Here is a 25,800-nt window from a genome sequence, read left to right as displayed (position 1 = left end):
TGCACTCTATACCATACGGCCTGATCAGAGAGTGCTCGGGTAGACCATGGTCGAAGGGTGGACTGTCCCACCGGATCACAGGGGCGATCCAACAGGGACAAGCAGGCAGGAGTGCCAGGGTCGCCTGGAAGGCGGGCACACTCTGCCCATGGGACAACAGCCCCCTGGTTGCTGTAGAATGGTGTATCTCTGACAGAGATCTACACAGCAGTGACATGGGCGACTCTGTCTACATTCACCTTGTCCTACCGATGGAACGTGGTGGCATCCGCTCCCCCTGTGGGAGTCGCTCCTGCGTGCTACTCAGCGGTAGGGTCACCAGCACCTTGACCGGTCAGGTCGGCCGGGCATCTGACGGGCTGGCTTGAGCAGCCCTTCACCCCGGTGGTCACTGGCCTAGCATCATGCTGGGCCAGCTGAGCCTAGGTGGCGTCTTGCGCCTAGGCCACGAGTATTACTTACTTGGTATGAATACTGAAGTTTTGGAGCGTTTTGGCAAGCGCCTGTGACTCATGGCGCTCACCACTTATAGGCTCGGACGGAATTCAGGTTAAACTGCCTCGGGCTGCCGCAGGGGCAGCTGGTCTGCTTATTTCCTCGCGGTGTGTCTTAGAGAGTTCCCGTACATATTGAAAATATGTAGTGGAGAGCCAGTCTCGAACACGATAGAGAACGGAGGGTTACACTCTCTGTATCCCAGGTTCTCTGAGTGGAGAGACTGGCTCTCCACAAAAGAGCCGCTCCGAAATGCGTGTCAATCAAGAATTAATCAAAGTGGCACTGCACAGATGGGGCTTAAATAGCCCGCTGATTGGAATCTGGGCAGGGCCACCATAGAAGATGTGTCTTAAAGAGATATCCATGAACACTGCCCTGTGGGGTCAGTTCCCGTACATATTGAAAATATGTAGTGGAGAGCCAGTCTCTCCACTCAGAGAACCTGGGTTACAGAGAGTGTAACCCTCCGTTCACCAGCTACTGTAACTGTACTAATAAGATTCATTTCATTAGGTAACCCAAACCCAGGCAGATTAATGTCATAAACAGGCTTCTCAAATAACACCTGGGACGAGAGCACGGTTAACAAGCGTGCTGTACGTTTCCTCCATCCTTCTCACTGCCTCATCCCCTCTCGTTTTCTCTCTTTCTCTGTCCCCCATTGACATATCTGCTTGTGATTGCCTAATTCTGTGCCTGTCGCATGTGCTCATTTGTCTCTCTTTCCGTGTGTGTGTGTGTGTGTGTGTGTGTGTGTGTGTGTGTGTGTGTGTGTGTGTGTGCGCGTGTGCGTGCGTGCGTGCGTGACTGCGTGTGCGTTTGTGTGATTGTGTCTAGCCCACTCCTGCAAGCAGCCGCGGAGCCCTGCCAACGCTGATGTGGTGGGTCTGGACCTTCCCTCCTACGGCTACACCCTGGTGTATACTTGTCAGCACGGCTATTTCCTCTCTGGGGGTTCAGAGCACCGTGTCTGCCGCTCCGACAGCAGCTGGACCGGCAAAGTGCCTGTCTGCAGAGGTAGGTGGTGGTGAGAGGTCTCATAGAGGAGATGGGACGAGCAGGGGAGATACAAGGAGTGCGTGCGTGCGTGCGTGCGTGCGTGCAGAAATATGACGTATAAAGGGATTTCTGTGAGATTGGAAGCACCCTCTTACATTAAGTGCATGAGGCAACAAATTTAATATCATAATATAGAGCAAAAAAAAAGCTCAAAATGGGGGTGACTGAACTAAGCTGAATTTTTAATCTATTCCATATCACTCCCTGTCTGCCTGTGCGAGCTACTTACGCAACCATACAGACATGAAATACTACTGTATCATCAAATATTTATACCAAGTGATATTAGCTGTACCCAGTGTTGTGCAAGTTCACACTTTACAAGAGCTTAGCTCAAAGTTATGTTCACACAATTTAAAATGGACTTCTACATTCATTTCTACTGGATTATTTTTAATGAGCTGCTCCGAGCTATTCTTTTCAATATAACCTCCTCCTATTCCATCTCAGCCCACAATCATTGCCATTGCCCCCACTTCCAGTAAATTAATTACTGTAATGTATAGGTTACTACTATAGAATCACAGAGAGATTGCTTTTAAAAGCCAAGGAAAACCAGTCGGAGGAACCTATATGTTTTACCACTGAAAACCCTATATACTGTAGCCTACTTCATTGACTTTGTATTCATGTTGTATTCCCTCTACACCAATATCCATGCAGAAAATAGCCGACCTTACAATGCATCACACCGCAATAGATTGTGAACTTCTGAATGTTTGCATATTATTATGACATGCCCAGAATAGGGACAGTAGGGTTCATGTGGTTAAACAATGTGTCATATTATGCAGAAAGTTAGAAAAAGAGGTGCAGTAAAAAATATAGCCTGCTGTAGATGCAACAGAACTTTTATTTAGGAAGAGTCACTGCAATGTGATTTTTCACTGTCATGAATTCAGTGATTTTGAGAACAAAATTACTGTTTTCATCAGAAGAGCAGTAAGCTGCTGTGCGTGATAGCATAAACTCAAGTACAAGTACAGTACGTCTCTAACTAAATCTGCAGTCTCTCGTCTCATGATGAGCACGTTTTTGTGATTTGTGCCAAAACACAAAATCAAGTCTGTGCTTTGTCTCTCAATGTGCATTTGCAAATGGACACATTAAGTTCACCGTTTGCCAAAGTTGAGCACGTTCAATGAATTTTGAGCTATTATGTCATTGAATCTCATTTCACCATGCCTGATGTGTCTGACTATTTGGCGAGTTTTCCCTCTGCGTCAATTTGAAAATATGCGTGGTTAGAACTAACCATCCCCAGTGGGTTATGAAATACCAAATTGGGGGAAAGCAATGTGTCGGCAGCATTTTAAGAGTTGAGCAGCATTTACTTTTTTCACTGCATCCTTAGGGTGTTTGTGTATTGGTGCGTATTTGTGACATACATATTTATGTCTTCCCACAGCCGGTTCCAAATCACATGAGAAAGCAGTCAAGCCAATACTAGTCACACCAAGCCCAAAAATTAATGGTAAGTAGAACAAAAGTTGTTACTCTGTTGGCCATTTCAAAAATCCATGGCATCTGCTGTGGACAATCGTTCCTTGCTTTATTTACAGAATATGTCAAATGAGTGTATAAGACATCATTACTTTCTGGTCAGCATATCCATTACTTACACTTTTTGGCAGCTGAAAAATGTTTCACTCACAGGTGGAAGACAGTTTTCTCTCTTCTTTTTTTTTTTCTTACATTTTTATCCCACGATTTTTGTAACCCAGTTTTCTTTTCACCCAGTGCCAATTATCTAATGTAATCCTGGGCGCTACACTTCCTCTGCCAACCTGGGGGGGCAGCGGACTGACCTCATGCCTCCTTCTATGCATGAGGAGTCCAAGCTGCTTCTTTTCACCTGACAGAGGGGAATTTCCCCGGCCGGACGTAGCGCGTGGGAGAGTTTTCTCTCTTCTTTGTAATGTAACTAAAACATAATATTGATTTTAGGTTTTATAACAAATATACATTAGCAAAGCTTCTGCCAAATGTAACTCACTCACTTGTTTAAATAATAATAATAATAATAATTATTATTATTTTCTAAAACATTTCTCATTCACATCCTTTGCGTTTTCAGTTGTTTTTTTGCATCCTCTTTTTGACTGTCCTTACTTTCACACAGTTCCTGATGACGTCTTTGCCACTGATTTCATCTGGAAGGGGTCTTATGACTTCAAAGGCCAGAAGCAGCCCATGACATTGACAATTACCAGCTTTAACACCACCACAGGAAAAGTCAATGTAACGTTAACCGACAGTAGCATGGAGTTTCTGCTCTCGGGTGAGTCATCTATACATCATCTGTTAGGACTCTTCCTCCCACTACCCCTGCGTGTCACTTTCATTTATTTTACGGGTGCCTCACGTCAATCAGTCAATCAGTGAATTATCTCATGCATTGAGAGTGAGAATGAATTATTGGCTCTAAAGACGGATACTATTACTCTGCAGTGACTGCCTGGCTGGTTGACTGCTCACTGAAGAAGCACTCGTCTTCTCTTCTTTTGTCTTATATTGCCTCTCTGTGATGTTCTCGTCCTCCTCTCCTGTCCTTGCTCATCCTCCTCTCTGTAGGAGTGTATAAGAGCCAGGAAGCTAGGCTAATGCTGCTGCTGCACCAGATGAGAGCACTGGTCCACAGCTCCTTCAACAGGATTACAGATGACACCTGGGCAATGGATGGATTTGTGAGTAAAGCCAGGAATTTGGAGAAAATAACCAAGCCCAGGGACTGTTTTGTAACAAACAAAACGACTGTTTTTATATTCACTCAGAAATAAATCACTGAGAAAGGTGTGTTATTGGGGGCTGGGCAATTGTACCTATTTTTGTTCCAATTACCAGGCATGCCTACAGTATGTGTCAGAAAAGACACATACATTTTGACTAGTTATATATGCTCCATTTACTGTGGATATTTTCTATAATGGTTTTATATATTTGTACCACAGCTACAATTCTCTGTCTGTGAATCATTTAATGTGAGTTGCCTACACAATGATATATCTACAGAAGTACCTAGGTGTGCTGGGATAACTAGAGTATTTTCATTGGTTGAAAATATGCATCTGAAGTAATCTCTCTCTCTCAAAGAAAATACATGAATTAAAAAAAATAATATACAGTGTATATATATTATGTGCATGCTTGCGTGCGTGAGTGAGTGTTTTTTATATTTTTTGATATATGTTTTTTTTTACCGAATGGGTTCCCAGATTGCGTCTGAACTAAACTTCAAAGTCTATTGAGTAAAGCAGTGTGACAGATATTGGCTAGAATAAGTTCAAATAAGGAAAGTGTAATTTCTGAATGTGGCATGAGGGGATATGTTGTCTTTTAAAATATGTATGTATGTACTTTTTGATATTGTAAGAGATTTGATGAAGAAAAAATACATTTTAAGTTTCCTCAAGTTTCCACATGAAGCAACATGTAATTTTACTCTTTCAACAGGTTTCAGCGGAGCCAGAGGGAGGCAGCTATGTGTTCCAAGGTTTTATACAGGGTAAAGACTATGGACAGTTTGGACTGCAGAGACTTGGTAAGTGCCTTCTAAAAAAAAAAAAAAAAAATCTTTGCCTCCTTCATCATCAACTCATTTACATATGGTTGTAACCTGTTTATAGCAAATGTAATGGCTGTTTAATGAGTCGTAGAGAAAATATCAGATTGCAAATTATTTCTTCCTGTTGTTTCACATTTAACGCATTTCACTTTCCTGCATTTGCACATGTGGTTGAAAATGTGATTGTTTATGTGTAAATGTGGCGTTCTGTAAAGCATTGGGTTGTGTTACCCTCCTCACAGTTAATATTCTGAAACCATTCTGTGGTCCATTCTGTCTATATTTATTTTGATTTGTTGATAACACTGTGAAAAAAAGGGTCTCAGGCTTCTTTCTGGAAATGTTGCACCTGCCCTGGACCATTCACCATTCATGACAAAAGTACAATGATGTTTTTAATACTGATCCTATTGGCGGGCAACACTGAATTAAATAAAAAAAACCCAGATTGATTTTAAAACAATCAAGCTGAGCCGTGCAGCTGCCCTGACAACCTGTCATCAAATACATATTGTGGCCATCATAGAGCATACAGCAGATTATACCCATCCTCGTTATCCCCTTCATTTCCTCCTGCTTCCGCCTGCATTGTTATTTTTTATTGACTCTTTCATTGTCATCAACGTTCATCACGATCATTACGCCGATCGTGATGATCATTATCATCATCATATATCATCCTTTCTACGGCTGTCATCATGGTTGTTGTCATCATCCAGCCATCTGCCGTCGCTCCTCTTCACCCTTAATATCAGCCGCTTATTTCTCCTCATTCGCATTAGGATCATTATTTCCATCAACAATGTCAACACCAGTAAGTACGCCAGGGGCCTGTTTCACGAAACTTGGATGAACTAATCCAGGATTTAGGCCAAAACCTGACTTTTTCAATCCTGGTCTTTACAGCCTGGTTTATTCCGTTCCACTAAAGCCAAACGAGGCTCAGAATTGGCGGATTTGGCGAGCCGGGATCAACAAGCCTGGCTGAATAGACAGCCTGGCTTTTTGTCTCTAGACCCATTCTGTAGAACACAGATTTACTGATCCTTCTTCTTCATAGGGTATTATGGCAGTTTGCATCCTTAATAGTTGCATTACTGCCCCTTCTGTATATCTCAGTATCTTTACTAATCTATTCAAGACTTACTGATACAAGGACTTAAGCTTCTAAAATAAATACTGCTGCTGTAATTAAAGAGAGAACATACTCTCAATAGTGGATAGACTGAATGATTAACTACCCCAAAAATATAGTTTACATTTTACCACTACTATTAACTTAAAACAGAATTCTTAATATTGTAAGCATAATGATATTGTCGCATTGTGATATTTGGCCATAACTCCCTCCTCTGAGGGAGCTACCTTTGGGGAAGGGGTTGTTGTCCAGACAGGGGCCATACTGGTGAACTGTGGGCCATGGGTTCAATAGTGGGTGAAACGTTACAATGGTAATATGTTGTAAAACAATGAGTAATGGTAATATTTTGTGGTTTTCACTTTAAAAATAAATAAAAAAATAATATAATATAATATAATAATTCTTCTTAACACATCGCACGCTATTAGCGTATCCATACACTTTATTATACGCATACGTGGTATGCGCATAGCGTTTCTATACGTCTTATGGTACGATATACGTTTTTTTATTGATTACTGTAGTTCAACTATATATGCGCCCGGACAACTCATAATGTAACACCGATCGGCTCTACAAAGAGTGAAACCCCCCCCCCTCCTGAAAAGAGGTGTTGGTCTGAGAAGCGTCTGGCACTATTGGTTGGTCTATGCGAGGAGGCAGCCCTCCATTACGACGTAATGGAGACGGCCGTCCGGCATAGACCAACGCAGATGTCAGGGGAAGTTTCCAAGTCCGTTTTATGATCAGATATGTGCATCAAGACTCTCTGCTTTCATAAGAAAAAAACTAATACTGTAATTGCGAACCCAGTGAGCACTTACTATGAGACCTAGCAGATCACGTCTGTCTGTCTGTCTGTGTGTGTGTGTGTGTGTGTGTGTGTGTGTCTGTCCCGCTTTCTGTCCCGCTTACTGTATATGTGGACCTGGCCCCTTTTGTGCCCATATATGGAGCTGAGTGATTTGTTTGTTGTGGACCTGGCCCCTTTTGTGCCCATATATGGAGCTGAGTGATTTGTTTGTTGTGGACCTGGCCCCTTTTGTGGCCATATATGGAGCTGAGTGATTTGTGAGTCATGGTGACATGAGTGTGATGGCGTGGTCCTGCTTTGGGGACTCCTTATATGGTTATGGCTGAGTCATGGTGACATGAGTGTGATGGCGTCTTTTGTGACCATAATGGAGCTGGCGTGGTCCAAGCACTAACTATGACACCCTGTAGATCATGTCTGTAATTTATTACTTGCGCAAGCAGAGCGCGCAAGTAATCATTTCGCTTGGTCTCTTCGAAGTGAAGCCAAGTTTTCTTCAACCGTAAGTCTGTGCCTGGTTTGCTGGGACTAGTTACAAGTTACAAGTTACAACATTACGTCATATACACACCATGTACTCTGGTCCCAGTTCTCAACGATGACGTAATGTTGTAACTGGTCCCAGCAAACCAGGCACAAACCTATGGTTGAAAAAAACTTGGCTTCACTTTTTGGAACCAAGTAACCACAGTATACTGCTAATCAAATTACAACTACATACCGTAAATCCTCCAATAAACTCCTCCTTTCTATTAATTACCGAGCCTCTATTAATCACCGGTGATGGCGTTGAATTAAGTAAATAAATTCCGGCCTCCTTTTATGAGCCGGGGTTTTTTGTGTTGTTTTTTTTTTCAAGTGCCGTATCTGTTACTTTCGCTGCTCTGGCTGGCTGTGCCTGCCTGTCACGTCAGCGTCCACTGTCCAGATGCCGTGGCCGCGGTGCTCGGCTCGCACACAATACAACAAAGTTAATAACTTCGGGAGAGAGCCCCCACAGATCTGCCCTTCATGCAACGAACGTTGGTTCTATAAACGGCAGGTCGATGAGCGCATGGGGGGTTTTGCAGCCTGGCGCAGCAACATGCGCCTTTTGGATCTCTCATTTTATGGAACGAACGTAGCCTACCACCGGTATGCTGTTAGCTTGTTGCTAACGGGACACCGTTAGCAACAACTCTCTCTCTCTCAGACGTTCTCTACGTCTCTCTCTCTCTCTCTCTCTCTCTCTCTCTCTCTCTCTCTCTCTCGCGCGCGCGCGTTAGAGAGAGACGCTCTCTCTAACACGTCTCTCTCTCTCTCTCTCTCTCTCTCTCTCTCTCTCTCGCGCGCGTTAGAGAGAGACACTCTCTAACACGTCTCTCTCTCTCTCTCTCTCTCTCTCTCTCTCTCTCTCCCTCCCGTTGAAGCACTGCAGTATTGCACTGTTCTGATTTGATATTACCGGTATATGAAATAGCCTATCATACATTTTATTTTTATGTTATTATTTGCATCTGAACTTGTCAGTAGCCTAACTGTAGGCCTTTACCACAGTACTGTGGTAGTCTATCTCAGTTGAAGTTATACCGGTATATTGAATGTGACCAGATTTGACTGAGGGACTGCCATTGTATTTTTATTTGTTTCATGTCATATGAAAGCAGGTAATCATATAGCTTCAAATGACATAGCAGGGAATCATATAGCTTCAAAGGACATTGGTTATTCAAGTTAAATTGATGTTATTATGGTATTTACCATAGGCAATATGCCAATAATGGAAAAACAGTTAAAATGACCATTGAGCACCTGCAACTGCACTGTTCAATATTTCACGAGGACTTGGTTTCAATAGGCTATGAGCCCAATACATTACACATACAATAAAAAATACAATACACACACATACTGTGTTCTAACTGACCCAAAATGTGATTTGTTCATTATCATCAGTTTGAAAATTAGAAATAAAATTCCTCCTTCTTATAGCTGCCTCCTTCCAATAAAAGCCCGGTATCGGGATCGGTTGAGACAAATAATAGCCCGGGTTCCTAAAAGAGGATTTACGGTACTCTGTATGTAGTTGTAATGTGATTTGTAATTTGTAAATCTGTGCCTGGTCTGCTGGGACCAGACTACACAGATGACCATATATCTTACGTCATCACTGAGAGCTAGTCATACATATACACACCGTGTACTCTGGTCCCAGCTCTCAACGATGACGTAATGTGGTATCTGGTGGGACCAGATTACACAGATGACCATTTCTCTTACGTCATCACTGAGAGCTAGTCATACATATACACACCATGTACTCTGGTCCCAGCTCTCAACGATAACGTAATGTGGTAACTGGTCCCAGCAAACCAGGCACAGACTTACGGTTGAAAAAAACTTGGCTGTCACTTTTTGGAACCAAGTAACCACAGTATACTGCTAATCAAATTACAACTACATACTCTGTATGTAGTTGTAATGAAAAAAGTAGAACACGTATGTATACATGTAAAAAATAAAGATCTATATATCATTCTTATGTACAGATCACCTAAAACAAACCTTTCGGAATTAAACACATTTCTCAAAGAAATGGTAAAGTATCTATCATCTCCGACTTCCACAATTATGATAATAGGAGATTTCAATGAAGACCATTATACTGAAAAAGATATAAATATAAAGACCTTCATGTCAAGATTAGGCTTTAAACAATTAAATACAAATCCAACTACAGATTTCGGAAGTATTTTAGATCATGTATATTTCAACAAATTTGAAAGTATTATTACAGAAATTGAAGTTAGAGACACATATTACTCTGATCATGATTACTTGCGCAAGCAGAGCGCGCAAGTAATCATTTCGCTTGGTCTCTTCGAAGTGAAGCCAAGTTTTCTTCAACCGTAAGTCTGTGCCTGGTTTGCTGGGACTAGTTACAAGTTACAACATTACGTCATATACACACCATGTACTCTGGTCCCAGTTCTCAACGATGACGTAATGTTGTAACTGGTCCCAGCAAACCAGGCACAGACTTACGGTTGAAAAAAACTTGGCTTCACTTTTTGGAACCAAGTAACCACAGTATACTGCTAATCAAATTACAACTACATACAGAGTATGTAGTTGTAATGTGATTTGTAATTTGTAAATCTGTGCCTGGTCTGCTGGGACCAGACTACACAGATGACCATATCTCTTACGTCATCACTGAGAGCTAGTCATACATATACACACCGTGTACTCTGGTCCCAGCTCTCAACGATGATGTAATGTGGTATCTGGTGGGACCAGATTACACAGATGACCATTTCTCTTACGTCATCACTGAGATACAAATCCAACTACAGATTTCGGAAGTATTTTAGATCATGTATATTTCAACAAATTTGAAAGTATTATTACAGAAATTGAAGTTAGAGACACATATTACTCTGATCATGATTTAGTATTAATATCACTATAGTACAAAATGAAATACATTTAAAACAATTGACAATTTACAATAAGTAATAAAATAATTATACTGTATAATATATTTTAATTCAGTTTATATACCTTTTTTTCATCACATATCAATGATTCATTTTTCTGTAAAAAAGTAGTTAGGTAGAAAATAGTTACACGTAATGATTATACATTTCAAACGTTCCTTCACAGAGATACTGAGATGTGATAGTTTCCAGCGGTCGAAAGTACTTGCGCGCTCTGCTTGCGCACTAGTAGGCCATTTATGGCCTACTAGTGTGCAACAAGCAAGTATGCACTCGGCAGAGTGCAGTTCTAGTTCTAACTAGTCCTTACCCGTTCTGAATATATGAACAGCAAATATATATATAGTAAATATATATATATATATATATATATATAGAATATTAGTGGTCCATGACATGAAAATGTTTGAGAACCACTGCTCTGAAACAACATTGGACAATGATGTTTGACAGTCAGCTATATTGTTGCTTATTGTAGATTTATTTTCGGTTTTTCTGACTTATTCTGGCCTGTTAACATTTTCATAGACCTGGTTGCTTGTTTCCCTCTCAGTCAATGTGGCAACCCTGGTGATTGCCCAACACTGTTTTGGTTCCGTTCCTATGCTAATGTAGCTTAGCAACAGCTAGGAGAATGCAGTAAGCTGCTGCGGTTTAAAAGTGTAGAAGTTTTTTGCGCACACACACACACACACACACACACACACACACACACACACACACACACACACACACACACACTGTGAAGGCCGTAGTACTGTAAATATGACATGAATATGAATGCAAAGTAGCGGTCCATGTGTGGACTGGACAGGCTACCTGTCGCCGCGGTGCATGATGAGATGTGTGCAAACCGTGTAGTTTATCAGGAGAAGACTACCAAAGGATGCAACACGCACACACACAGTCAGCGGTGCCAAATTGTATAGGGCACAATTTGTTGTGTTGCAGCGCTAGCTAGAGGAAGCATGCCAGTGGGGTAACGGTGGGAACGGTGGGAACGGTGGCCTGTGATGCAGGTGTCGCTAAGGTGTGAGGGTGCGAGGTTAATTCACTAATAAATTCATTGCATCCTTTGGTATTCTTCTCCTGATAAACTACACGGTTTGCACACATCTCACCATGCACAACGGCGACAGGTAGCCTGTCCACACATGGACCGCTACTTTGCATTCATATTGACACTACAATACCCATTTTTGCATTTTTTAATCCACTAATAAATTAATTTTAAATCATTAATGTGTCAAATCGAAAAAAGGGCTCCGTTAAGACCTCCATATAATTATGGTCCATGCCTGTGTGAAAAGTGGGAGCGATTGGTGCAGCCAATGATGAGATAAAGCGCTGTCAGTGACATTCATTCATTCATTCAGACATTCAGAGATTCGCTGAATTATTATAAGGATAAGGATATTATAAGGATTGTTATTGCAATTTACGATCTGCGTTCGCTTCCCGCGTTCGCGCGTCTTACTCGTAATAATAAAAATCACACCCCTGTGAAGTGAGCAGTGCAATGTTGTGAAGTGAGCAGTGCAACATTGCACTGCTCACTTCACTGGGGTGTGATTTTTATTATTATTACAGTATTAGTATTTTTCTTATGAAAGCAGAGAGTATTCTGTTTCATACGGTATATAGTATGTACATGTCGCTATAGGCCTTATTTTGTGAATATTTAGTTGTTAGGTCCATGCTTTCTCTAAAGTTCTCTGGTGGGCGCAAGCTGCATTCAATAGCCAATTAGTGACAAACTGTACATGGGATCAATGTGTATTTGTTTTCCTCCTAAAAGTAGACATTCAGGGCTTTCATTCAGTGTATAGTATGTATATGATATTATTTGTGTTCATTTTTATATCTGTCTGTCAATGTCTGTCAACTTCAACCTTCCATATCTCTGCTGTTTTTTCAAACGAGCAGCGTGCAGGCAAAAGCAGGTGTTAGAAAAAGGTCAATATCTCCAGAATGGAAGATGGTAGAATCATAATTTTGATGAGATTCTCGCTATAAGAGGCCCCTCGCTGTGGGCCCCCAAAAAAGTTCAAAAATCCAATGTTAATCGCTTAGCACCAGCAAGCCTGAGCTCACTTTAAACTGTAGCACACTAAGGGCTGTATTTTGCGTGTCTTAAGTACCAGGTCTTATTCCCTAACTTGAGTAAACTAAAGACCTGGAGGCGTGATCAATGCCATTTGGCTATTCTGAGTGGCCAAAGAGCATTGATCACGCCTCCAGGTCTTTAGTTTACTCAAGTTAGGGAATAAGACCTGGTACTTAACACACGCAAAATACAGCCCTATGTGTTAACCGTGCACTTGCACGACAGCAAACCTATTCTGGGGAACATTCACCAAAAGCAGCTGATCTACAAGCTCACAAGCTGTCATGATATTGTGCAGCCTATATATTTTGGTTATTTGATTTGATATAGTGCTTAAATTTGTCCTTTAATGCAGACCGATACAAATAAGGCAACATAAACCCATACTAATTGAATAAGTCTGGAAAACATCATTGGTTTGTGATCAGTTTGACTGCTTAATGAACAGTAAAGACATCAGGATTAGGTTAAACCTGGCTGTTAGCCTGGTCCGGAGCAGGCTAAATCCAAAGCATTAGTTTCCATGGTAACTAATGTAGCATCACTTTCATGAAACCGAATCAAGCCTCAACATATCCAGGTTAACTGGTTAAATTAATCTGGCAAGATTAACCAGCTTTCATGAAACCGGTTAATCGTTGATCCAGGATATATTAAACCAGGATATGTGTTAAATCCCGGTTTAATCTCTAATCCAAGTTTCGTGAAACAGGCCCCAGTCCTCTTACACGTATGTATTGGTTCTCTGTCATGTCTACTACTTCCCGTTCCATAGGTCAATCTTGATCTGAATATATTGAGTCTGAGTGGTTAACCACATTAATATTGGCATCGCTATTTTGGCAATATTATCATATGGATTAAGGCGAAGATTTATAAGCTCATGACACGTTGTGATGTATACGCATTGTGGCGGATATTTTCGCTATTCATCCTACAATGAAGTGTAGCCATATATATATGTGGATCAAATGGTTACCATCTTCACTGCTTCCAGGTATGAGCGTGAGAGAGAATGCCACGCTACCTGACCCTGAGCCTAACGGTTCCAGCAACAGCAGTTCTGTGGCCATCGCAATCCTTGTGCCTTTCTTCGCCCTCATCTTCGCTGGCCTGGGTTTCTATCTCTACAAACAGAGGTATGTACTGTACTGTAGTAACAACATGCTTTGTTCGACATAAGCTGTTAAATGCCTATCTATGATGGAAAAGCAATATATTTCCACGAGTTTGGATTATTTGGTAAGGGCCAGGATACCTAGGTTGCATGCGAAGTTGAAGAATACCCTTACTCACATGCAATTATGTCTGCATAGATTTACAGACAATTCAAATGTGCACTAAGGTGGCATGGATGGTCATGGCCGAGCTCATAAAGACAGTTTCCTTATCTGTTGGATAAGATAAAAACAATTATGTATCTTTATTTATCCCCAGAGGGAGATTCAGGTGTCATTGCAGCAACAGTAGTGAGAATAAAACACTGAGAGGTACGGGTAAAGAGTCAAGAACCAAATCAAGATAAATATAGAATAAAAAATGAAGATGAAATAAAATAATGAGCTTCTGGCTCTAGTTATCGGTACTGGATCTCTTGATGCGTCAATGCATGATGTAGTATCAGCAGTCTGATTACTGTCTCAGCGACAGGGTATTGCACCATACTTTGAACATTTTAAATTAGTTCATTATTTTCCTGTGTGTGTTTATGAATGTTGTACATGAAAGGTACATGAATGGTTTATCACAAAATATATACATGTAGGACCTACTGTATGACATTTGCATTAAGACTATTCAGACTTAATTTCAGTATTGATTATAATACCTAATTTACCTATAGTGCCGCAGCTATACACATCCAACATCACTGAAGCGTGCACCTTTATTGAATTTGAATTAGGGCAGTGTATTTGGTATACTGTCTTTATGCTGATATTACAATTATTAATTTATTTTCCAGGAAAACAGATAAAGCGCAGTACACAGGCTGTTCTGTCCATGAGAACAACAATGGACAAGCCACCTTTGAAAACCCCATGTACAACACAAACACTAAAGCTGCTGAGGGGAAAGTAGTCCGCTTCGACCCGAATCTCAACACTGTCTGCACCATGGTTTGATGTACTGATGGGCAACACAGACAAGCAGAGTGATACAGAGAAAGAAAAGGCGATGACGCTAAATGAAGAACAAAGAAATAGCAAGCTTTTCTTTGCTTCTACACCATCAACATATAAACATCTATTTATTTTTTCCCTGTTTCTGATGACGCACACAGACACAAGGAAATGGAGAGAATCGCTCAGAAATGTAAAGCACACTTTCGGCAACAGATGCTACAGTTGCAGTCAATCATATACAGAAAGGGGAAAGAAGAAGGAGAAAGAGAGGAAGGCGACGTTCCACACCTTTTGAGATCTTCCACCGGTTTGGTGAAGAGAAGTGTTCTTTCTTTACACTCTGTGAGTGTTGGCTTTACAGTTAAAAAGAGCCTCTGGCATAGATAAATTGAGTATTTTTTACTCTTTATAATTAAATGGTGGGAGGGGTTACTTCACAATGCCAAACCAAATGTTCATTTCTTTCCTGTAGTACAGCCTGGTTCCCCATTTACTATTTTTTTAAATTAGTCACATATTGTTAGAATTTTGAGAGATAAGTGTTCAGGTTTAGTGTGTTGTCTCAACGAGTTGCTGAGCCCCTCAACTGTGAGTTGATCAGAGTGATGCGTGGAGTTTATTTTAGCACTGGTATGTGTCGTGAGATGGCAACGAGGGAAAAAAGACTGCATGAGACGCGTCCGCACTCTACTCAAGAGTTCTTCGGTCAATTATACCTCTTAATTGGATGTAGCCTCCCACTGATGACATGTTTAGCCAGGTATTTGATTACTGAAGTGCAGTAGATTTATTTTTTAGCAGTATGGTAAATTATGGGGTTTTATTGAAGTACAAGTTATCTGATAATAGTTTCTTCATAAGAGTTCTAGCCAGCGTTACAGTCGGTATATTATCAAGGATATGCAGTGCTCTTTCCTTCCATTACTATGGTGAGCTGATGTTATCTGGTTGAGAGTTTAAGTTTAGTGATTGTAGTAAAAGTATCAGCCACAATATGATGCTCTCTGCAGAGCTGTGGTCAAATCACTTTAAATTCAATTTACGGTAATGATGTGGTTTTTAAAAGAAAACATCCCTCCCCCTCCAGCTTTGAAATGGCAAAGTACACCCACTTGATGAAGTGGACATGATGGGAGTGAATTAATCCTAGCCCCGACGATGTATACATCAAGCATCTCAAAGTAGGAATTCTGCTCTAGGATGAATGACACCTTTCATAGTAAATGAGATTATCCAGACATGAGTCTACAAGTACTTAGGCCTGGAGTTTCCCTGGAGTTTCTTAATGCTTTGGTGTCAGTAAGGTAGCGGAAATATGGACAGGGCAGATTAAGGGGGGAAGAAAGGGCATGTCATAATTTAGATTTTGTTCTTCTAATACAACATTTGAACATGACCCTTCTTTATTATGAATAAATATGAACTAATGCTAAACTACCACCCCCTTGTTAAATTCAAATCAAATTCAAATATCATCAGATGTCAGTGAAATTGACAAAACTGCTTTAGTCACTAACTCTTAGATTACAAATCCTAGACTCTTGGTAAATTCAGGGCTTTGGACTATCATGGATTTCAACTGATACAAATGATCGTTTAATTGTCTTACTGAACCTTCAGCTTCTACCAACACACATGTACAGTACAGCTATATATACAGATTTTGCACACTTAAAAATGAGCCGCCATCAGTATCTTACTATCACCTGGGTCCAAACATGTATTCCACAATGTCATTATATTATTAAATATATCATTGCAGTGCCTTGAAAACAGTATGGGCATAAGTCTTTAAGGAAGACACAGCGTTTATTTCATTAGTTATACTGTACATTAGTGGAATTTATGATAAGTTAACTGAGTGATGTCAGCCTTCATGATTTATCAAAGAAGAGATGTGTTTAAAAAGCAGCTCATACTTTCATAACTGTGCATGTCTGCCAAAAGTGATCCAGTATAGCAATTGCTGCTATCGCTCTTTGTACCACTATGTTTATTCCTGTCATTGCTGTTACATTTTGTACATTTTTACAGTTTTGATACTTGATGGCATTCTCTTTGGCAAAATGTCTTGTGTTACCAATATGTATTATATTTTGCGGTTTCATATTTCTTATTGAGGAGGGGAAAAATGCACCTGGAAGAAAACATATTATGTCAGTATCACATCAGACTGGAGTAGATTAGAATGCTTTTAAGTGTACCACTCAATGGTCATCCATTCAGAAGCAAGTGTATGTATATGTACATATTACAATACTTTTGTAAAGAGATATATTTTTATGCAAATAAAGCATTTGTAAGTTATTGAATATGTTGTGTAAATTTTCATATGTAAATGTCATGTAAGATCCCCCCAAAAATTGTTTTGTATTTTTTCTTTATAGGCAATGTATAAATCCGTAATTTATATATAAAATATAAATTCTAATGAACTCACATTCTGATTCTGTTTCATTAAATGGCAGGTGAATGTAGCCCAGCACTCATACCTCTGTCCAGAAGCCACTGAATTTAAAGGAATGGCTTGACACGCTGGTGAATAAGCCTTTTCATCAAGTAAAAATATCTGGAGGCACATTTTGCCTCGGTTTGAACTTGGTTGCATATACCACTCTATGCTATGTACTATTGCTGTATGTTTACATAAAGTATACAGCTCGTGCAATTCTTGAGAAAGTGAGATAATCTAATTTGTGAAGTGTCACAATAAATGGATGGGTGCATGATCTTCATTTAAAGTTAGAAAAGGCCTTAAAACCTGAATGTGGTATATTGAACAGACATGAACCCAAAGAAATCAAAGTTGAAACGACTGAGCTTGAAACTACACAGAGAAACTTCAAATAACATCGTTGTACTGTGCAGAGTTATGGTGACATGAAATATTGATGGGATGCTGAAATGACTGAAAGGAGAAAAATAACAGTCTGGCTCCATTTGATAGACTTTCTGTTAAAAAGTGTGTTTTTTCTTTAGGCTTGGCAACGAGGGGCAATGACAGACTGTAATAATGACATTATGTAACAGGATGAAAGGAGGCAAATGGCAAGAGCCAAAGGAAAATAAATGATCTGCTAGTGTAGGAGATGACAGAATGTTCGATCTAGAACGCACATTCTACAGAATTCTAATTCTATGTGGATGTTAAATGGCTGGTACTTATTCCATTTAGACCCACATTAAGCTTACTATACAACTTAAAGCCTAAGCCTAAGCCTTCCCTACAGTATTTATGTATGGATTGGAAATACTATTTGTAGTGACTTACCAATTTCAACCAATGGAGATAAGGCTGTTTGTGCTGATGGTGCATTATGGGAATTGAGAAATAGCTATAGGGTTTCTGCATTTATGGACATACTTTCAATGCAAAAAACACACTGCTAGAGTAGCCTAACATTTTACGCAATAGAAGTTGACCCATATTGGCTTCACATTTGTTTCTTGGTAGTAAATATGTAATCTGAATAGAATCTCATCTGGAGGTTGCTCTAGAGATATGGTTAGTAATCAGGATACGTAACAGTGAGCTGAATACAGTTCATCATGTTAATAGAGCCTCCTCGATATTCACAGCTTTGCAGCACAGGCATGAAAAACATCAATTTTCACAGGGATACACAATGAAGAGATTTACATGATTAGCAGTGCTATTCTATTCCCATATCCTGCAGCATTCAAACAGGGAGCCTCTGAAATTGTACCAATCATACCCGTGTGAAGTGAGTGATATTTTTCAAGACAAAGAAGGTATTGTGGAAGAGGTGCAGCCAGAGGTGCAGCCAGAGGTGCGGTGGCAATCTACAAGAAAACAACGCTTGTCAACTACCGCGGCTTGTGAGGAAGTGTTATGAGTGGGTCCAATAAACAACAAAGGGCTACATTTCTAAGAATGATCAAGATTGAAATATTGATTAACAGTTTGCAGAATTACAGTACATTTCAAGCACAACTCATTACATAGACTGTTAACTGTGAGTGTATGACCCAATAAAGCATTGCACTTGTTTACAAGAGGGTCCACCTTGTTCAAATCATCAAAACATTTAGAGACGTACAAATAGACATTTCTATATAGCCCAAAAGAAAGAGAGAAGAGAGAGCTATACAGTAGAGTCATTTGTGTTGAATTATCTCAAGTGCACATGCTATTTTATCACACGCAATTTCCGCTTTCCGCAATTTCCAATTTCCGCAATTTCCAATTTCCGTAATTTCCACAATTTCCGCAATTTCCAATTTCTGCAATTTCCGCAATTTCCGCTATCCGCAATTTCCAATTTTCGCAATTTCCAATTTCCGAAATTTCCGAAATTTCCGAAATTTCCGCAATTTCTGCAATTTCTGCAATTTCCGCAATTTCCAATTTCCAATTTCCGTAATTTCCACATTTTCCGCAACACTCCGCAATTCTCCTCGATTTTCACCTTTTTTAAATCCTCAAAAATGATGAAGACTATAACGATGACCTCTGAGACCATGGACAAAATTTCAAAAAACATGGGCTATAACCCATCGTTTTTGTAATTTCGTCATTTTTTTCAAATCCTCAAAAATGATGAAAAACGGCGCGCTATAGTATGCCGTACGATATGGGCTATAGCCCATGGTCCAAAATGATGAGAAACGAGGATAACTTTTTTTTTCAAAATTTCAAAAAACATGGGATATAACCCATCGTTTTTGTCATTTCGTAATTTTTTTCAAATCTTCAAAAATGATGAAAAACGGCGCGCTATAGTATGCCGTACGATATGGGCTATAGCCCATGGTCCAAAATGATGAGAAACGAGGCTAACTTTTTTTTTCAAGATTTCAAAAAACATGGGCTATAACCCATCGTTTTTGTAATTTCGTCATTTTTTTCAAATCCTCACAAATGATGAAAAATGGCGCGCTATAGTATGCCGTACGATATGGGCTATAGCCCACGGTCCAAAATGATGAGAAACGAGGCTAACTTTTTTTTTCAAAATTTCAAAAAACATGGGCTATAACCCATCGTTTTTGTAATTTCGTCATTTTTTTCAAATCCTCAAAAATGATGAAAAACGGCGCGCTATAGTATGCCGTACGATATGGGCTATAGCCCATGGTCCAAAATGATGAGAAACGAGGATAACTTTTTTTTTCAAAATTTCATAAAACATGGGCTATAACCCATCGTTTTTGTCATTTCGTAATTTTTTTCAAATCTTCAAAAATGATGAAAAACGGCGCGCTATAGTATGCCGTACGATATGGGCTATAGCCCATGGTCCAAAATGATGAGAAACGAGGCTAACTTTTTTTTTCAAAATTTCAAAAAACATGGGCTATAACCCATCGTTTTTGTCATTTCGTCATTTTTTTCAAATCTTCAAAAATGATGAAAAACGGCGCGCTATAGTATGCCGTACGATATGGGCTATAGCCCACGGTCCAAAATGATGAGAAATGAGGCTAACTTTTTTTTTCAAAATTTCAAAAAACATGGGCTATAACCCATCGTTTTTGTAATTTCGTCATTTTTTTCAAATCCTCAAAAATGATGAAAAACGGCGCGCTATAGTATGCCGTACGATATGGGCTATAGCCCATGGTCCAAAATGATGAGAAACGAGGATAACTTTTTTTATCAAAATTTCAAAAAACATGGGCTATAACCCATCGTTTTTGTCATTTCGTAATTTTTTTCAAATCTTCAAAAATGATGAAAAACGGCGCGCTATAGTATGCCGTACGATATGGGCTATAGCCCATGGTCCAAAATGATGAGAAACGAGGCTAACTTTTTTTTTTCAAAATTTCAAAAAACATGGGCTATAACCCATCGTTTTTGTCATTTCGTCATTTTTTTCAAATCTTCAAAAATGATGAAAAATGGCGAGCTATAGTATGCCGTACGATATGGGCTACAGCCCACGGTCCAAAATGATGAGAAACGAGGCTAACTTTTTTTTTCAAAATTTCAAAAAACATGGGCTATAACCCATCGTTTTTGTAATTTCGTCATTTTTTTCAAATCCTCAAAAATGATGAAAAACGGCGCGCTATAGTATGCCGTACGATATGGGCTATAGCCCATGGTCCAAAATGATGAGAAACGAGGATAACTTTTTTTTTCAAAATTTAAAAAAACATGGGCTATAACCCATCGTTTTTGTCATTTCGTAATTTTTTTCAAATCTTCAAAAATGATGAAAAACGGCGCGCTATAGTATGCCGTACGATATGGGCTATAGCCCACGGTCCAAAATGATGAGAAACGAGGCTAACTTTTTTTTTCAAAATTTAAAAAAACATGGGCTATAACCCATCGTTTTTGTCATTTCGTCATTTTTTTCAAATCTTCAAAAATGATGAAAAACGGTGCGCTATAGTATGCCGTACGATATGGGCTATAGCCCACGGTCCAAAATGATGAGAAACGAGGCTAACTTTTTTTTTCAAAATTTCAAAAAACATGGGCTATAACCCATCGTTTTTGTAATTTCGTCATTTTTTTCAAATCCTCAAAAATGATGAAAAACGGCGCGCTATAGTATGCCGTACGATATGGGCTATAGCCCATGGTCCAAAATGATGAGAAACGAGGATAACTTTTTTTTTCAAAATTTCAAAAAACATGGGCTATAACCCATCGTTTTTGTCATTTCGTAATTTTTTTCAAATCTTCAAATAAGATGAAAAACGGCGCGCTATAGTATGCCGTACGATATGGGCTATAGCCCATGGTCCAAAATGATGAGAAACGAGGCTAACTTTTTTTTTCAAAATTTCAAAAAACATTGGCTATAACCCATCGTTTTTGTAATTTCGTCATTTTTTTCAAATCCTCAAAAATGATGAAAAACGGCGCGCTATAGTATGCCGTACGATATGGGCTATAGCCCACGGTCCAAAATGATGAGAAACGAGGCTAACTTTTTTTTTCAAAATTAAAAAAAACATGGGCTATAACCCATCGTTTTTGTAATTTCGTGATTTTTTTCAAATCCTCAAAAATGATGAAAAACGGCGCGCTATAGTATGCCGTACGATATGGGCTATAGCCCATGGTCCAAAATGATGAGAAACGAGGATAACTTTTTTTTTCAAAATTTCATAAAACATGGGCTATAACCCATCGTTTTTGTCATTTCGTAATTTTTTTCAAATCTTCAAAAATGATGAAAAACGGCGCGCTATAGTATGCCGTACGATATGGGCTATAGCCCATGGTCCAAAATGATGAGAAACGAGGCTAACTTTTTATTTCAAAATTTCAAAAAACATGGGCTATAACCCATCGTTTTTGTCATTTCGTCATTTTTTTCAAATCTTCAAAAATGATGAAAAACGGCGCGCTATAGTATGCCGTACGATATGGGCTATAGCCCATGGTCCAAAATGATGAGAAACGAGGCTAACTTTTTTTTTCAAAATTTCAAAAAACATGGGCTATAACCCATCGTTTTTGTCATTTCGTCATTTTTTTCAAATCTTCAAAAATGATGAAAAACGGCGCGCTATAGTATGCCGTACGATATGGGCTATAGCCCACGGTCCAAAATGATGAGAAACGAGGCTAACTTTTTTTTTCAAAATTTAAAAAAACATGGGCTATAACCCATCGTTTTTGTAATTTCGTCATTTTTTTCAAATCCTCAAAAATGATGAAAAACGGCGCGCTATAGTATGCCGTACGATATGGGCTATAGCCCATGGTCCAAAATGATGAGAAACGAGGATAACTTTTTTTTTCAAAATTTCATAAAACATGGGCTATAACCCATCGTTTTTGTCATTTCGTAATTTTTTTCAAATCTTCAAAAATGATGAAAAACGGCGCGCTATAGTATGCCGTACGATATGGGCTATAGCCCATGGTCCAAAATGATGAGAAACGAGGCTAACTTTTTTTTTCAAAATTTCAAAAAACATGGGCTATAACCCATCGTTTTTGTCATTTCGTCATTTTTTTCAAATCTTCAAAAATGATGAAAAACGGCGCGCTATAGTATGCCGTACGATATGGGCTATAGCCCATGGTCCAAAATGATGAGAAACGAGGCTAACTTTTTTTTTCAAAATTTCAAAAAACATGGGCTATAACCCATCGTTTTTGTCATTTCGTCATTTTTTTCAAATCTTCAAAAATGATGAAAAACGGCGCGCTATAGTATGCCGTACGATATGGGCTATAGCCCACGGTCCAAAATGATGAGAAACGAGGCTAACTTTTTTTTTCAAAATTTCAAAAAACATGGGCTATAACCCATCGTTTTTGTAATTTCGTCATTTTTTTCAAATCCTCAAAAATGATGAAAAACGGCGCGCTATAGTATGCCGTACGATATGGGCTATAGCCCATGGTCCAAAATGATGAGAAACGAGGATAACTTTTTTTTTCAAAATTTCAAAAAACATGGGCTATAACCCATCGTTTTTGTCATTTCGTAATTTTTTTCAAATCTTCAAAAATGATGAAAAACGGCGCGCTATAGTATGCCGTACGATATGGGCTATAGCCCATGGTCCAAAATGATGAGAAACGAGGCTAACTTTTTTTTTCAAAATTTCAAAAAACATGGGCTATATCCCATCGTTTTTGTAATTTCGTAATTTTTTTCAAATCCTCAAAAATGATGAAAAACGGCGTGCTATAGTATGCCGTACGATATGGGCTATAGCCCATGGTCCAAAATGATGAGAAACGAGGATAATTTTTTTTTCAAAATTTCAAAAAACATGGGCTATAACCCATCGTTTTTGTAATTTCGTCATTTTTTTCAAATCCTCAAAAATGATGAAAAACGGCGCGCTATAGTATGCCGTACGATATGGGCTATAGCCCATGGTCCAAAATGATGAGAAACGAGGAAAACTTTTTTTTTCAAAATTTCAAAAAACATGGGCTATAACCCATCGTTTTTGTCATTTCGTAATTTTTTTCAAATCTTCAAAAATGATGAAAAACGGCGCGCTATAGTATGCCGTACGATATGGGCTATAGCCCATGGTCCAAAATGATGAGAAACGAGGCTAACTTTTTTTTTCAAAATTTCAAAAAACATGGGCTATAACCCATCGTTTTTGTAATTTCGTCATTTTTTTCAAATCCTCAAAAATGATGAAAAACGGCGCGCTATAGTATGCCGTACGATATGGGCTATAGCCCATGGTCCAAAATGATGAGAAACGAGGATAACTTTTTTTTTCAAAATTTCATAAAACATGGGCTATAACCCATCGTTTTTGTCATTTCGTAATTTTTTTTAAATCTTCAAAAATGATGAAAAACGGCGCGCTATAGTATGCCGTACGATATGGGCTATAGCCCATGGTCCAAAATGATGAGAAACGAGGCTAACTTTTTTTTTCAAAATTTCAAAAAACATGGGCTATAACCCATCGTTTTTGTCATTTCGTCATTTTTTTCAAATCTTCAAAAATGATGAAAAACGGCGCGCTATAGTATGCCGTACGATATGGGCTATAGCCCACGGTCCAAAATGATGAGAAACGAGGCTAACTTTTTTTTTCAAAATTTCAAAAAACATGGGCTATAACCCATCGTTTTTGTAATTTCGTCATTTTTTTCAAATCCTCAAAAATGATGAAAAACGGCGCGCTATAGTATGCCGTACGATATGGGCTATAGCCCACGGTCCAAAATGATGAGAAACGAAGATAACTTTTTTTTTCAAAATTTCAAAAAACATGGGCTATAACCCATCGTTTTTGTCATTTCGTCATTTTTTTCAAATCTTCAAAAATGATGAAAAACGGCGCGCTATAGTATGCCGTACGATATGGGCTATAGCCCACGGTCCAAAATGATGAGAAACGAGGCTAACTTTTTTTTTCAAAATTTCAAAAAACATGGGCTATAACCCATCGTTTTTGTAATTTCGTCATTTTTTTCAAATCCTCAAAAATGATTAAAAACGGCGCGCTATAGTATGCCGTACGATATGGGTTATAGCCCATGGTCCAAAATGATGAGAAACGAGGATAACTTTTTTTTTCAAAATTTCAAAAAACATGGGCTATAACCCATCGTTTTTGTCATTTCGTAATTTTTTTCAAATCTTCAAAAATGATGAAAAACGGCGCGCTATAGTATGCCGTACGATATGGGCTATAGCCCACGGTCCAAAATGATGAGAAACGAGGCTAACTTTTTTTTTCAAAATTTCAAAAAACATGGGCTATAACCCATCGTTTTTGTAATTTCGTCATTTTTTTCAAATCCTCAAAAATGATTAAAAACGGCGCGCTATAGTATGCCGTACGATATGGGCTATAGCCCATGGTCCAAAATGATGAGAAACGAGGATAACTTTTTTTTTCAAAATTTCAAAAAACATGGGCTATAACCCATCGTTTTTGTCATTTCGTAATTTTTTTCAAATCTTCAAAAATGATGAAAAACGGCGCGCTATAGTATGCCGTACGATATGGGCTATAGCCCATGGTCCAAAATGATGAGAAACGAGGATAACGTTTTTTTTCAAAATTTCATAAAACATGGGCTATAACCCATCGTTTTTGTCATTTCGTAATTTTTTTCAAATCTTCAAAAATGATGAAAAACGGCGCGCTATAGTATGCCGTACGATATGGGCTATAGCCCACGGTCCAAAATGATGAGAAACGAGGCTAACTTTTTTTTTCAAAATTTCAAAAAACATGGGCTATAACCCATCGTTTTTGTAATTTCGTCATTTTTTTCAAATCCTCAAAAATGATGAAAAACGGCGCGCTATAGTATGCCGTACGATATGGGCTATAGCCCACGGTCCAAAATGATGAGAAACGAGGATAACTTTTTTTTTCAAAATTTCAAAAAACATGGGCTATAACCCATCGTTTTTGTCATTTCGTCATTTTTTTCAAATCTTCAAAAATGATGAAAAACGGCGCGCTATAGTATGCCGTACGATATGGGCTATAGCCCACGGTCCAAAATGATGAGAAACGAGGCTAACTTTTTTTTTCAAAATTTCAAAAAACATGGGCTATAACCCATCGTTTTTGTAATTTC

At 39.0% G+C, this 25,800-nt stretch overlaps 2 protein-coding genes across 3 annotated transcripts in view; both read left to right on the top strand.

The window, feature by feature from the left end:
- Positions 1–15,082, top strand: part of LOC308318953 (CUB and sushi domain-containing protein 3-like) — a gene marked incomplete at its 5' end in the record, with an annotated part of 301,597 nt that extends 286,515 nt beyond the window's left edge. The window contains 7 exons of the mRNA XM_080768691.1: positions 1,336–1,515; positions 2,966–3,031; positions 3,680–3,838; positions 4,132–4,244; positions 5,011–5,098; positions 13,661–13,802; positions 14,627–15,082. Coding sequence (XP_080624817.1) covers positions 1,336–1,515; positions 2,966–3,031; positions 3,680–3,838; positions 4,132–4,244; positions 5,011–5,098; positions 13,661–13,802; positions 14,627–14,786 — 908 coding nt within the window. The 3' untranslated portion in view covers positions 14,787–15,082. The remainder of the gene's footprint in view (positions 1–1,335; positions 1,516–2,965; positions 3,032–3,679; positions 3,839–4,131; positions 4,245–5,010; positions 5,099–13,660; positions 13,803–14,626) is intronic.
- cmc1 (C-x(9)-C motif containing 1) overlaps positions 1–25,800 on the top strand; it is a 307,618-nt gene that overhangs the window by 141,105 nt on the left and 140,713 nt on the right. The gene's annotated exons all lie outside the window — the stretch shown is intronic.

The sequence above is a fragment of the Protomyctophum bolini genome (assembly GCF_963924005.1).
Source record: "Protomyctophum bolini genome assembly, chromosome: 7".
NCBI classification, from domain to species: domain Eukaryota; kingdom Metazoa; phylum Chordata; class Actinopteri; order Myctophiformes; family Myctophidae; genus Protomyctophum; species Protomyctophum bolini.
The sequence above is the reverse complement of the archived record's forward strand: the minus strand, read 5'-3'. Positions and strand labels throughout refer to the sequence as shown.